Source organism: Strix aluco, chromosome 5 (genome assembly GCF_031877795.1).
Source record: "Strix aluco isolate bStrAlu1 chromosome 5, bStrAlu1.hap1, whole genome shotgun sequence".
Classification (NCBI taxonomy): domain Eukaryota; kingdom Metazoa; phylum Chordata; class Aves; order Strigiformes; family Strigidae; genus Strix; species Strix aluco.
The window spans coordinates 1,197,409-1,212,486 of NC_133935.1; the positions used below are offsets into that span (position 1 = coordinate 1,197,409).

At 44.1% G+C, this 15,078-nt stretch overlaps 1 protein-coding gene across 3 annotated transcripts in view; it reads left to right on the forward strand.

Moving 5' to 3' along the window:
* The window catches only part of PARVG (parvin gamma), a 28,146-nt gene extending 13,755 nt beyond the window's left edge, over positions 1-14,391 (forward strand). For all 3 annotated transcript variants that reach the window (XM_074825593.1, XM_074825592.1, XM_074825594.1), the window contains 7 exons: positions 1,032-1,087; positions 1,985-2,007; positions 3,973-4,034; positions 4,148-4,216; positions 5,352-5,453; positions 9,165-9,237; positions 11,163-14,391. In XM_074825593.1, the coding sequence (XP_074681694.1) occupies positions 1,032-1,087; positions 1,985-2,007; positions 3,973-4,034; positions 4,148-4,216; positions 5,352-5,453; positions 9,165-9,237; positions 11,163-11,242 (465 nt within the window). In that variant the 3' untranslated portion in view covers positions 11,243-14,391. The remainder of the gene's footprint in view (positions 1-1,031; positions 1,088-1,984; positions 2,008-3,972; positions 4,035-4,147; positions 4,217-5,351; positions 5,454-9,164; positions 9,238-11,162) is intronic.
* Positions 14,392-15,078: the final 687 nt, after the last annotated feature.

Here is a 15,078-nt window from a genome sequence, read left to right on the forward strand (position 1 = left end):
ATCATCTGTGAAACCACAGCATGGGAGAGGGCTGTTAACCCTGAGAGGGTGGGGACTGGCAATGGAGATGAGAATGACGGTGTGGTAGTGAGCTGGGTCCCCGTGTCAGAAATCAGCACCCCTGATGGGAACGGTGAGTGTTAGGCCAGAAGTGAGGAAAGCCCAGGAAGGCTGAGCTCAGAGGAAGGGTCGAGGGCGGGAAGGGGGAAATGTTGAGGAAGCCCAGAGAAGGCCTGGCCTTTCTGTGACACGTGTGCCTGTGCCCTGGTGGGGCTGGGTGTGGAGCTGACCCAAAAGAGTTGGCTCTATGTAAATGGGGGGTGTTTTTCACTGCCTAAAAGGGGAGAGCAGCAAACCCCAAAGGCTTTTCTGTGATAAGAGATGTTTGTCAGGTGCCTGAATAAAGCAGCAGGCATGCCCATCCTCTCCTGTCTCTCCAGGCTGTCAGTTGGATTGAAGCACTGTTTTTTGATGTTTTGTGGAGTACTAAGAATCATATAGAGGAACAAAGATACAAGGACATAAGCAAAGATCCCAGGTGGCTTCAGAAACAGTAAGAATTGCCAACCTAAATCTAAGCAACCCACCAAAGCTAACTCCTCTGCAGGGGGCAGTCAGTGGGTGGCAGGCCATGGCGTTTATTCGAAGGCAGAGGTGGCCACCTCCAGTGCTGTTAAAACTGGAGAATCCCTCATGCAGGGAGGTGCGCCGGGGAGCTGTCGCCTGCCCAGAGCAGCTTGACGCGTTCATCAAGTCTCCATGTGAACACGCCAACCTCTGAACCTCGCTGGCTGAGGGACCACCTCCTCTGGCTTCCTCTGCTGGGGAAGTCAGTAACTGCTGCTTGAAGAGTGAAGAGAGCAGAAGGGAGCAGCAGCCTCTCAAAGTACCTGTGCTAATTGTACTGGATTTCTTGTATAAATGCCCTCTGGTAATCATTTAAGGCAGCAAACAGGTCATGAAAGCCTCGTTAATACTTACGGATTTTTTTTGTGTAACAAAACCAAAAATATTTATGGTCTTTTCAACAGAACACCTCCAGAGGATTAAAGACAGCAAATGCAGTGGAATATATCACAGAAAACAAGTAAGAGGGGATAGATCTGGTTTTTACACTGTCAATCATAAATGAAATATTGTGGGTGTCTTCCCCCTTGGAAAAAATAGCTGGGATCATGATGATGACAAAAAGCGTAAACCCAGGCATGCATATGCATGTGAACTGTTTCTCTGATCTATTTCCTTTTTTTTCCCCTTTTCAGATTCGGTATTATGGTATAATACCCTTCTTTACTCTTTATATAAACTTCTCTGAAATAATGTGTATGACTGTTTCTGAGGCTTAGTGTTTGCCATTGCCATGGAATATAATAACAAATGTAATAATAAAAATAAAGCACTGTAAATTTATTTGTCCCAGACTAAACTGGAAATTTTCTAAAGCCATAGTGGTTTAAATCTACTTTTAATTTATTGCTATTGTGTCATTAAATAAAGAGAAGGGAGGCAGTTTTTTTCTTATTTTACTGTGGAAGAAAGGTTTGAGCTTGCCAAGTTTGTGAGGTACTGTCAGTATTAAAGGAGTTAAGTAGTAGGATACCATTTATATACTGAGAAAATACGGACATCGTTCCAAGAATTAGAAACAGATTTTCCTACTATTGTCTTTTATATGCTAGAACATCTTCAAACTCTAATATCATGAGCAGCTTATTGGAAGAGGATATTATGGATTGTGCTTATAAAATAAATGTTCATTGGTCTGTGGGCCAGTTAAAATCTCATACACTTCCAAGAGCCTGTACAGATATACAGCGTGCTCAAACATGTCTGTTGGGAAGTTGCTCTGACATAAAGTTGATGGCGCTTTGTACTGTATCTCCTGCTTTACAAGGGAGCTGATGGCCCCGCTAAGCTTTGCTGGTGAATAAGATTAGTTCTGCTGCACGCTTTTTCTAATTCTTGCTTTTTATTACACTTTCAGAGAGAATTTAGAAGCGCAGCCAAGTAAGTACTGGTATTGCCACGTTCAGTGTTTCACCATTATGTGCTATTATAGACCACATTCTGATCCATTTTTAGCTCATGGTCCAGTCAGTGTGCTCTCACTGGAGTTCTTGGAGATTCATGGATTTCTGGTAGTGTTTTTCTCCAGATGTCTTCTGTTAATGCGTGTTCCTAGCAACATAAGTAGTTTGGAAGTTGGGTGGTCGCTTTGCCTGTGGACCACGGGCAACAGATGGGAGGTGAGACAAGAGATGAAACAGTGAGTTGATGGCCCAACAGAGAAGACCTGTTTGGGGGCAAAGTATGTCTTGGATTGACACATTGACCTCGTTCACTGTTGGAACTATTTATGACCATAATGGCTTGAGAATTGTGCTTCTTGTTGCTACCAGTTTCAATGCAGTTTGCAGATGAGATTTTGAAATCTGCTGGTGCTTGATTATGGACGGCAGCGCAGTGCAACCCAACGTCCCCAGAGGTTTTACCCGTAGGGCTTTGGAGGGCCGTGAAACACTTGAGGTGAAAACTGTCCAGATGCACAGGGCCTGCAGAAGGTCTGGGCACTGCTCAGGTTTCCGTGTGAGCTGCTCCTCCTTGCTGCAGAGGAGCATGTTGCACCTCCCGTGAATCAAGGCAACCGTTTTAATTCTCTGCTGTGCCCTTTGTGTTAGCGTTTTCATCCTTTGCAGAGGTGCAAACTATATTATTTAATACGTATTTATCCATTATTCCACCGAGTGGTCTCTAGTGTGGGCTGAAATCCTGAAAAAAAATCCCTGTAATTAGGTGTTTCTTCCAGTGGGCTGATTCTGCTGCGAAGAGGAATCTGCAATTCCCTCTTCAGAATACTCTCTATTTTTGACACAGCTTGCTTAACAAAGGAGAAATCCCAAAGCGTGGCTCCAGAAGAGGGCTCTCTAGTTTGCAAGACTGTTGCAGGTTTCAGACCGTGGCTCAGGGATTTGTTTGAGGGATTCACCTATTCCCTGACACTGCTCCTGCAGCAACCCCCTCACAGGGAGAGCGGAGAAACCTGAGGAAACCTTTTCGCAGCAGAGGCTTCTCTGTCTGGATTTTTTTTGCAGCAGAGGCTTCTGTGTCTCCTCTGTCTTTTGGAAGGAATCTTCTTTAAGCAAAGCTGCCTTTGCTTTCCTGCGCCGTAGAAACTGGTTCTCTGTTTTGTTATGCTGCCAGAGTGCCCCTGATTTTTAAGGGCCTTTCAAATGCTTTGTTCATGCTTGAACCAGAGCAGTCTTGTGGCCAGGTTACCGTGAGGAGACGTGTCCTGCTCTCGCTAAACCTGCGCAGAGAATGGGGGCGAGGGTGGGTGTTCACGGGGACTTCCATGAATCTCATTTCCCTGGAGATCTTTAAACTGGGGCTGGTTCTCTGGGGCAGCGCTGCTGGCACCAGCTCGGCGCCTGCCTTTAAACTGGGTGGCAGCACTGGTCATTTTTGAGGTCTGTGAATTTTCAGAGGAAGGCCAGTGTCTCCAAAACCAATATCTGGTTTGAGGGGTTTTGAAGGAAAGGGGCTGTTTTTCTGCACATTTGATGCCACTGACATTTCTGTTGGGGAAGAGCAGTAAAACGTGTAGTTCTTCTTCTCTGCTTACAATTATTTTTTCCCAGAGGTTCAGGGTTAAAAAAACATAACTAAAAAGAGATAAACTGTGGAGATGGGAAACTTAGCCATTGCTCAGAGTGGTGGCAGCACAAATCTTGAGAACCTCTGCAGGCAAAAATTGCAGAGCTGAATGAAGTAAAGTGTTTTCTCTGATGTAGTCAGGCTGAGGGGAAGCCCGTCACCCTGGTCTGATAAATACAAAAGCAGGACTTTTTTCCCCACCTCCCTATGACTTTTTTTCCTCCTTGGCTTATAAGGTGCGAACACCTTTCTCCTTCTTTTAAACCTCTGATCTGACAGTTATTCCAAATAATACAAATTAATGTTGTTTTGATACAGAAGATGATGCCTTTGATGAATTATTTAGCCGTGCTCCAGATAAGCTGGATGCTGTGAAAAAGGTAATTTACTTTTTTAATAGACATCAAAATTTGTAAGGTAAGGCATAATTCCTGACTTCACTGAACAAGGTTCTCTTTTCTTCCACCCTCTCCTCCCCTTCTGTTTTCCTCAGGTGTTTTTGCAATTTGTCAACCAGCACGTTGGAAAATTAGGATTAAACGTGAAAAACGTCGAATCTGAGGTAACCTGCTCTAAGCTGCATGTTAACTGTGTTTTGTTGGCCATTTGAGTGTTTCCTCTCACCATTAGGATTCCTCCTTTTTGTTGTAGTAATCTGAAACTTGGCAACGTAACAATTATTTCTAGCTTCAGGTTAAGATATCAGGCTTCAGTCTCTGAAGTTTCTGCAGGAATAAGTAATGAAAAAATAGTGCTTTGTATTGAATGCTGGCCTTGTAATGCTACAGGGAGTAATCTTCAGAGTCTGCCCCACTGCTATGGATACTCTTTCTGTCAGGGTGGAAATAAGGGTGTTCTGGCATTCAAAGCCAAGCTGATTGCTGGTGCTTAGTGATTTTTAATGCCAGATTTGCTTCATGGTAGGAAGGCCTGATTTTCATTACATTTCAAAGTCCCATCCTCTGAACGTTGAGCTTCTTGGAAGTCCATGAAGTTGCAGGAGGAGTGCTCATTAGGCACCGTGGGATCCCCTCCCTGGGCACCGGTGAAGAAAGGCACAACCGTCCCTCTGCTGTCCTCCTCGTGCCCCTGCCTGCGGCTGGCGTGGGGCCGGGGAGCTGCAGCATCGTCCCCGTGGATGGCAAAGGAGCTCGGGGATGTCCCTCGTGGCTTTGTCATCCCACTTCTGCAGGCACTCACGCAGGCAGAGCTCAGCCCCCAGCGCTTGCTTCGCTCCAGGCATTCCAAACCTCCATGCAGACACAGCGCCGGTGGTTTGTGCCGCGCGGATGAAAAGCGGAGCCGTGCGCTGGTGCTCTTCTGGGTTTTCCTGGTGGGCAACTGTCAGAAAGGAAGTTTTGCAAGTGTTTTGTCATCAATCTCAGGCACTAGGCACAATTTTCTTTTATTTATAGTTGCGTGTTTGTCGCTTGTGGTTGCCTGAAGTCTCTTCGTATCTGGAATAGTTTGTTTTACTGACTGTCCTTTTACAAGGTCGTATTTGCACTGATACGAACTTGGAAGCCTTATGTAACTAAATACGAAGTTCACTGTGGAAGAGGTTGAGGGAGCTGAGTCATTAGGCTGCCTGCTTGCCAGAGTAGCATTTAAATTCCTTTATCGCTAGAATGGCATTTATCAGAGTAATTTACTAAAAGCCAACAGAATAAATAATACGCAAATCATTCTTCATCCAGTTTGCAGATGGAGTTATCTTACTTCTGTTAATTGGACAACTGGAGGGTTACTTTCTGAATTTAAGGGATTTCTTCCTGACTCCAGCCAGCACCATGGAGATGGTAGGTTGTTATTTAATTACTAGAGCTCGAGGCTTCAAGCATCTCGTGTGTTTAATGCTCCCGTATGTCGGGGAAGAGCTCTGCCTCTTGCTTTAGCGGCTGCTGGGTGTGAAGTCATGTGCATGCACAGGGTTTGCAGGACAGTGGTTTGAGAGAGCACAAGGGCAGGCACTCAGTGCTGTTAAAATAACCTGGAGCAGGTTGGTGTCTTTTTCAAAATTCATTATTATCTCGTGGGAGGCAAGCTATTGGTACCTGCATTTATTTGGCAATGCTTCTGAAGCCTTCCAGTGACATCAGAGGCTCTGTGACAGGGAACTGGTATGCTCTCTCCTACAAGTCTGTCCTGCAAACAACATTTTTAAGTGGATGACGCCTCCTGCATAGCAGAACTGGATCCCTATATGTGTCCTTATGCTGTCCTAAAAATATACCTTAATCAAGGCATGACCAGAACATTTTGAAGGCCCCTCTGTGCTTAGGAAGCTCATGAGAATTTACATCTTTTCCTCCCCCAAGGCTGTAACCTACCCAGCCAGACTTGCTTGACACCTTTTTTAACCTCTACCAGGCAGATTTCATCAGTGCTTTAAAAGAAAAAGGTGGCATCAGCCAGAAGGTAGTGCATGATGGGCTGCCAGTGTAAGTGCCTCCTCCACAGGTGTAGGATGTTGATATATTTTGAGATATTTGAGATATTTTCAAATTCTATCTGGTGGGTAGGGATTTTTCACTTGGGTCACTGAATAGCTCTGAAAATCTTGAAACCGTAGCTGTTTTTCCTGGGTTATATTCAGTTAGATTTCTGAAGGTGAAACGTGTCAGATCCTTTTTGCTTGAGAGCTGCCTGAGAAGGGAATCTCTCCTCTGGCGTGGTTTGCGTTACAGCTTCCCCACACAGGCGAGGCTCTTGGCTGATTCCTGACCTCACCACAGTTAGTCTCCCTGGGCAATATTTATTTGTAATGAAAATTCTCAGAGGTCCCGTATTCATTAATAATACTCCTGGGGAGGTTTTCATCAAAACATTTAAAAGCACAGTTGTCTGAGACCTAGGTTCAAATTTTGTCGAAAATTCATTGCTGTCAGTTGATGTCTGTTTAAGGTATTAGGAAAATTCAATTTTTTTTTTAAATCTAAGATGATTCAGAACAGCAAATGTATTTTGAAGGGTTTAAGCAAACAAAATCAATGCCTTTCCTTGCAGTTGTTTTTCTTCCCTTTCTCCTCCTCCACTCAGTTTTCAAAATTGTTTGCTCCGGTTCATTGACTTAGAAATAAATTTTTATCATTTCCATTAACTTTATTCAGAGGAAGTCAGTGAATTTTCTTTTCTTTTCTTGAAATTACATGGATAACATTTTTCTTTTTGGATCAGCCCTGTTCAAGCCTCACAGATCTTTCTCAAGAATCACAATACCCCTACACTTCAGGTACAAGTCAGAGCTCAGACTTCCTAGTTCTTACCCTGCATGTGCTGGTCACTGGCCTCAGAGAACATGACATGGTTGGGTACCGGTTCATTAAAATCTCTACGTCCTAGTAATTTCATTTTAGCAAAGTTACTTCCAAGTACTGGGCTTATTGTTGAACAATTTGCCAGAGTGGTATTTACCGTTTGTTTCTCCTCTGGTGTTCATTACACGATGAAAAGCGGGATGACAATACAACTAAAAATACTGAGCGACCACAGTTCAACTGTCATTTGCACATAAAATACGTCTTTCAGTTCCCCTGTGCTTTCTAACTCCCTGTCATTTTAGACGTTAATTGGTACGGTAAAGTATGAAAATGTAACCTTTGCTGAGATTTAAAACACGTCATTTGTGTTATAAAAATGGTGACAACCGCAGGCACTGTTGTGATGGGAGCGGTGCATCAGCTTCATTCAAGCTGAAAGCTGGTGGTTCAGAGCTGGTACGTGCGCCTCGGGAGACGCGGGGCGGGAAACGGGGGGAAGCAGTGATGCTGAGGAGGACACAGAAACGAGAAATAGGGAGGGCAGGAGCCCCTGCTAGAGGGCCACGAGGCGCGAGGAAAGCAGCAGCAGAGATTTGGGAGGCGACCCACCTACAGGTGCAAGAAGACGACACTGCGCGTGGGCAGGTTTGTGGCAGGTTTATTACCAAAAAATGAGGTTTACAAGTAACTGTAAAGAAAGTCCAGCTCTGGGTGCTCATGTGTGTAGGAGGGTGTGTATTCTGACATGAAGAATATAATCTCAAAATAGGTCAGGCTGAAATCAGGGGTGAACTTTGTGCAGTCAGGAGATGAAGAAGGTGATGAAGGAGGGCCCCTGTGCTTATCAAAACTGTGTGAACTTGGTACTTTTGCCAAAACAGGCCCAGAGCTGAAATACCCCAAATGTCCTGACCTCTGCCCGCTTGTAAATCCTGGAGAACTGTCCGGCTCTTTTGAGTCTGGAAGCGCAGCTGGATGAAACAACTTACTTTTCTATGTTGCCCCTCTCTGGTAATTATCAGTATTTCTGTCTGAAGATTTATTTTGAAATCTGCATGTTATTGTTCCTTGCACATCTCATCTGCATTACAGAGAGGGAAATGTGTCCCTTTTACCTATGCTGGCTCATTATGGAAACGTTTGATTTATTCATTCTTGATCAGAAAATTGTGTAGCTCTGTATGAGCTTAAGCTCCCCTGTCTGCTGGCTCTAGGAGGAAGAAAAGAAGCCCAAATCCAAACTGTCAGTCTCAGTTACTTGTAAATCAGAGAAACAGGTAAAACATAAATCTATTGCTTCACTTCAGAGCACACAGTTTCTGCTTGGCTTATGCGTGGGGGGACCCCTGTGCTTATTGTCAGGAGAAAACAGGGAACAGCACAGCAGCAGTTACTGATGTGCCTCCCAAAGGATAAATTCCTCGGTAGCCTCAGGAATGTATGAAGAGACAACTTGAAGTTCATTCAGGTCTTATTACTTCATTAGAGGAAGGGAGCTGTCTAATTACCAGCCAAGTAAACAACTGCCCTTAAGCTGGAAGAAGCTAGTAATGGGATGTTATATACTTTAAAAAAATCATTTATGACTACTGCATATGTGTGCAATGTTGCTTTTATGTGGGAAATGGAGAGAAAAACAACTGAGGGAAAATCAGAAAAAAAACCCAGCCTTCATTCATAGACGTGTGCTTAATTTCTCATGAGTAGTATTGATATCATCACTACTGTTACTGTGTGTAGACATCTTTATATGTTAAAGCATAAACTTCCAGCTCACAAATATAGCTGATCAGAAGATTTCCAAACTTTGTAATCCTGAATCAAGCACAGAGAACATTTTCCTCATCTATTTTTTGTTTGTTCCAAATGTGGTAAACATATGGGCATGGTTTAAAAAAAAAAAAAAAATTTCTGTGCATCTGTTAGGTGCAGTTAGGAATCTAGCCTGTCTTCCCTGTGGAAGTATCCATTAACACAAGACTTTCACATGCAAGGTCTATTTTTAAATAAATGGATTCTTCTGCCCACCTCATGGGATACGTTTTGCTGGAGATGGATTTTACATCTGATTTTATATGATAATTGGTAGAAATTCTGAAGAGCACTCCATCAAAACTAAGGAGATGAATATGAGTACATATTTATGAATCAGTATCTTCAGCTACTAGAGAAATACTTTTTTAAACCTCCTGGCCACTGCACTGTCAGGTGAAAAATATTTCCTGTTCTATTGATCTCTCTCATCAACAGCTTCACAACGTTAACCTTGCATTGGACTTGCTGACAGATGGAGGTCTTCTGAATTTTTCTGTGAACTCTGAAGGTGAGTCATGACACACAAACTTGTCTGGAGTAGAATTGCTAATATCCTGGCTTAGTGAAAGTTAGGGTAATTGAAATAGCAGGTTCTGCAGAGGGACCCTGACACATTTCATTTAATGGCTGCCCCATAGCTCCTCATTCAGAATGAATAACAATAAAGCTGAAAATTGGTTTGAACAATCTTTATTTCTATACTAAAAATGTTTGGATTTCTATACTAAAAATGTTGGGTTGTTATAAGTTTAGTAACTTTACACTAAACTTAAACTGTTTAATAAGTCGGTATTTGTTAAAGATTTAAAACAGTGGCAGCTCCTAGGGAAATTACAGCAGCTAAGCTAGAGGGAAAGCTATTTTCCTATCTCATAAAAAGTTTTAGTGCATTAAAAACAAGCCTGTTTCATCTGGGAATACACCTTGCAGAATATGTCATGAAAATGAGAAACACTGACTGCTCTATTCCAACCCAGAAGAGCTGGGGGGTCAGTCTCCTGAATGCCCAATACGTAGGTTTTGAGTTGCTGTTCTGCCTAGTTCAGACCTGGGAGATGAATGTTGGTCTCCTACATCCAAGTGAATGCTTTCATCTCTGAGTTAATGTACATTCCTGTTCCTCTCTCTTGCCTCACCACCAAAAAAAAAAAAAAAAGTTTCCTTTGGATGAGTCCGATTTTCCAATTAAAAAAGTGCTTCACAGAAACATTTTTGACCAGCCCCGGGTGGGGTGAGTGATGTGGCTGCGTTAATGGACGGTGCTGTGACTGCTTAGCCTGACCCCTTGCGAAGTGCAGGGCACGTCACCTCACCCTGTCAAAAGCTTGTTGTGGAATAAGGAAATCAAATCTTTATTAAAAATAGAAAGCATTATCTCTTCCCCTGCTGGTTATCCATGAGCAAGTGGGTGCATGTGTTTAGTACGTGGCACCGTGGAGAGGGAACGATACAATTTAGGACTTTGTTTTTTTCTTTTGTTTTCTTTTTCCACTAAAGCTTTGGTGATGTTGGCAGTTTGCGTGACGGGCATGCACAGTGCAGGCTCTTTGCCATCCTGCGTGGAGCTAGGCGTTTGGAAAGCTATTTATGTTAACTTTGAGAAGAGTAATCTGTGTGAGCTCAAGTCTCCGTGCTGAGATCCACCTTTTGTATGAAAGGAGTTAAACCCAAGCTTGCTTTCCTTCCCTCTGGCTGTTCTGCACTGCCTCAAATACAGAGTTGATCACTATAAGACATCTGCAACATCTGCAGGTCCTTTAGCTTCACTGGGAAAATCCTCAGCGAGTGATTGAAGTTAATATGATTTAGGGATACTTATTACAGCTGCACTATTTAGACTGCTCAAGGATCCCATTGACTAGTGTTTCACTGTTAGTCTTTCTCCTGGTGATTTACAGCACTGTAAGAAGAACAGTAAACCCTCTAAGTCAGTTAGCCTCTTCCATTGCAACTATTAAGTACAAGAGCAGTTTGTTTAGCCAAGAACACAGAACCTGAAAACTAAATGAAAACAAGAAAACAGCCAACAGCAGACAAATTCTGGAAACATTACAACCCAAAAAATAAAGTGTCAGGTAATTCCCAACGTGATTCCTGCTGTAGAAGAATCATAAAAGAATAAAGCTGTAAAGTCCTATTAAATTATCTACTCTGTTCTCTGCTAGTGAAGAATTATTTCTTACTATGCATTATTTATCCTGTCTTCCAGCAAGATAGTGCAGTGAAGGTCCCTTTTCCTTAAGTTAATTTAATAAATAAATAATTTGCTAGCTCTGTAATTCCTGTGTTGCTTCTCGGTTACAATTAGGTTGTCTAAGTTCACATTGTAACTGGGAAAAGGTGGAAGATTGTCTTTGGCAGTTGCAGTCTCTTTCTATTCCAGGGATTGCTAATACTTCCCGTCTGGTTTTGCTGTTTCTTGTGTATCCACAGACATTGTGAATGGAGATATGAAGGCTACGATGCGGATTCTGTACAGCTTGTATTCCAAATACAAGACCAAAGAAACATGAAGAGCAAGGCCAAGAGCTTGGGCTTTTTTTTTTTTGCCTTTTTTTTTTCCCCCCCTAGCATGTCATGGTCTGATTTCTGGATTCCCAGCTCTGTTTGCCCCTCTTTGTGTGCGTGCCCTTGTGTGGGACACTTGCTACACTAGCACAGGACATGCAAATGTGTGTTCCTGCCAGGTGTCACATACACTGTCTGCGTAGCTGTAAGCACCTGTGTGCCCAGGGCCAGTGTGCTGGGTAATTCTGTGGCTGTGGCTCTTGCTCCAGCCCTGTCTCTTGTTCTCTCTGAGCCCCACTAATGCTGCGGAGACATGCAACATGTGTTTATTATGGACTGTGGATTCTTTGCTTCTGGAGATGAATTTTCAGAATACCAGAATCATCTCAGTTGGAAAAGCCCTTGAAGATTCTCCAGTCCAACCATGAACCTCTCAACTCCACCAGATCCCTCAGCACTGGGTCAACCCGACTCTTCAACCCCTCCAGGGATGGGGACTCCCCCCCTGCCCTGGGCAGCCCATTCCAACGCCCAACAACCCCTTCTGCAAAGAAACACTTCCTAAGAGCCAGTCTGACCCTGCCCTGGCGCAGCTTGAGGCCATTCCCTCTTGTCCTGGCGCTGGTTCCTTGGCTCAAGAGACTCATCCCCCCTCTCTGCACCCTCCTTTCAGGGAGTTGGAGAGGGCCATGAGGTCTCCCCTCAGCCTCCTCTTCTCCAGACTAAACCCCCCCAGTTCCCTCAGCCGCTCCCCATCAGACCTGTGCTCCAGACCCTGCACCAAGGGGAAGGGAAGCTGTTATTGCCACCTCCCCACTTCCCTGCTTCTGATTCACTCTGGAAACTAGAGGGGTGAAGGACCCACCATGGCATCTCTGGGCAGATTGCAGACACGCTTGAAACTCAACTTCAAAACCTTCTTTAGAGAGGTGGCCAGCCGTTGTCACACAAGAGGATGTGGGTTGAGCACCAAATGAATAGGTAGCTGAAAGGAAATATGAACTTATCAAGCGTTTGATAAAAGTTTTGCCATTTGACTGCTTGAATATGGAAAAGGGACCCAGAATAACGTGCTGGCCTGAGACTGTGCAGTACCAGGGGCTCCCGCACAGCGGTGGGAAGTTGCCCCTATTTCCTTGCTAAGCTCACACCAGACTGTGGCCAGCTCCAGCCTGTTGCAGCACTAACAGAACGTCTGACGAGTGGGAATGCTGATCCCTGTGTGGGGCAGGTTGTAGGAGTGGCTAACACGACAGTGCTTTCTCTTGGGTTAGAGGTGGGCAGATGTGGGCTTCCCCTGCGGCTGGGAGAAGTAGAGGCTGTCACGGGTGGGAGTAGTGAAACTCTCAGCTTCCCCCTCTTCTGACAGGATACTCATGCTGCAGGGACTCTCAGGCTCCTCTGAGACTCTCTCAGCTGAATTTGTCCAGCGACCATCCCCAGGCATCCCGGCAGCTCTCTCTGGATGCAGCATGGGTAACCGCAATGGATGTTAGCTCTTGCCTTCAGTCTGCCTCAGGAGTTTGAAATCAGAACTCCTTCAAAACCTCCATCTACTCCCTTGACCTTAAAATTATGACACATTTGTGTTGCATAAAGCTTGAGATCTAATTAAAAAAAAAAAAAAGATGTTTTGATATTATTTTGGCTTCCATCTAAACTGATTTAATTTCCTGTCGTCAGTGACTCTGACATTTGATCTCCGATCTCTGTGTTAAGGGGAAACCAAAGCTCGCCTAGTGCGAGTGCTGACATTTACAGATGAGAATTTGTTGTGTCTAGTTCTGGATCACAGGGCCTAAGAGGGATCCTCAGATAGCAGTGCTGATAAGTCTTCCAGTCATGCCTTTGAAACCGGTAATACTGCACAGCTGCTGGAGGAGAGAGTTCCACAAACTCCCTGAGCCTCATCCTTTTTGCACCAAGAATTACCCTGTTATGTTTTTACAGAGGAAAATCCAACGTGTGGTGCCAATGAGCTGCAAGAAGATCATCTTGCTTCCCTCGCAGTTGTTAGCTGTGTGTGCTGTTTTGAAGGATTTAACTAAAGAATAGTTGTTTTTTCATGTGCAAGTCTCCATAGGTATCTTGCTTTATTCCTTAACAGGCTTCAAACAATCAACTGGGAGACCTGAGAAGTTTGTTCTTGCTTCACAGACCCCTGCTGCCGTTGCTGTCACACGGCAAGTGGATTGTAGAATGAATCCTTACGGAGCAGATAAAACCAGGGTGTGGCTTGTGGAGAGCAGAGGCGAGGGGCAGGAGGGCGTTTGGTGGTGAGACGGTGGCAGCGTCGCCTTTTCCGTGGGGAAGCCAACCTGAAATCTTCCTTGGCGACCAGAAGTCATTTCCAGTGCGTGACCTGATGCGTGACCTGGAGGCTCTGAAAAAGTCAGTGGTGGGGGGCGGTTGGCTGGTGCTGCCCTGGTTAGATGGTTATTATGTGCTGCTCAAGGAAACAGTTGGATTTTCCTCTGTGTGTTCTGAGTTTTGTGGTTGACTCCTCTGGTGTAAGTAAATCCAGTGCTTGTACTGATGCAGATTCCTGGCAGGGGAAGTCTAGTTCTTGATATTTAATAAAAGAAGGGGTCATATTCCCTTCCCAACACCAGCTTGCCTAAACCTGTTATGAACAAGTCATTCTTCTGAAAACATACAGGGGAAAAAAATGACAGCTAATGTGCTTGAATCAAAAATATAGCGAGACCAAAAATGAATGTTTTAATCTGGTTTTTATGCTTCAAGCCAATTTATAACACACTTAATGTCTCTGAACACTCTGATAAAGAGCCTGTGTTTGATTCCTAAAACATGCTATGGAATTTTACTAATCCATCATACAGGCACCCACTCCATAAATTGGTGTAGAATATACAAGTGCACTGTTTACATTTGAGATGTAGTCACAGACTTGGCATAGTTTTAATAATAAATATAAAGTGACAGAGCTAAAAAGAATATTCCAACAGTATGAAACTGGGGAAAAAAGAAATCTGTATTACCATTCTCAGATGTTACTTTCTCCTTACATCAAGATAACCTGTTTCCCTTTTCTCTTACAAGTGTCAGCTAATGAAAAGTAAAGCTGCTTACTGGTTAAGCTGGCAAATTAACTATGATATTTGGAATAAACTAATCTGTCTGTGCGAGCCTGTCATTGAGATATAATTAAGTTTACAATTTTCATGTGTAAATCCTAGACAGTAAGCCTTTTTTGATGGGGAAGCGTGGTGGGCTGTTAAGGTGGTGTGGGGTTTGTATTAAGCCCCGTAGGTGGGTGTGCAGGTTTAGCTGCGACGACTGTTCAGTTTGCCAGTGGAGTCGTTGACTGACTGTGTCATACTCTGTTTCCAAGGATGAAAATGCAGGCTGTTTATCTTTTAACAACCCGGTAAATGATCCAAGAATTTCTGAGCCAGAGAAGAGCCCTACAGGAGCTTCTGTTGTTATCCTTATCTTGAAGATAAGTGTCATGGTGGCTTTGTGGCAAGGCAACGGCTGGGATGTGGAACAGATCTGAAGTGTTTCTAGCTCCTGCTTGCTGTCAGCTTTCTGTTGTCCTGTCTTTCTGAAATATGCACCTTTGTAAATATAAAGACGACTTTCCAGAGGTGGAGTGGCAAGGGTCTGTGGAGGGAAGCGCAGGTGGAAGGGGCAGAGTTACCGTGATGACTTTAAGGGAAGCCACGGATGCACGAAAGTTTTCTTGAATGGGAACAAGGGGCTGAGACAGGTTCTGTCTGTAAAGCCTGGGAAAGCAAACTGGAGATCTGTCCCTGCTGTCAAAACCCCTGCTCCTCCTCAGGAGCTACCTCCTGTAGCATTATGTAACCATGTTTTT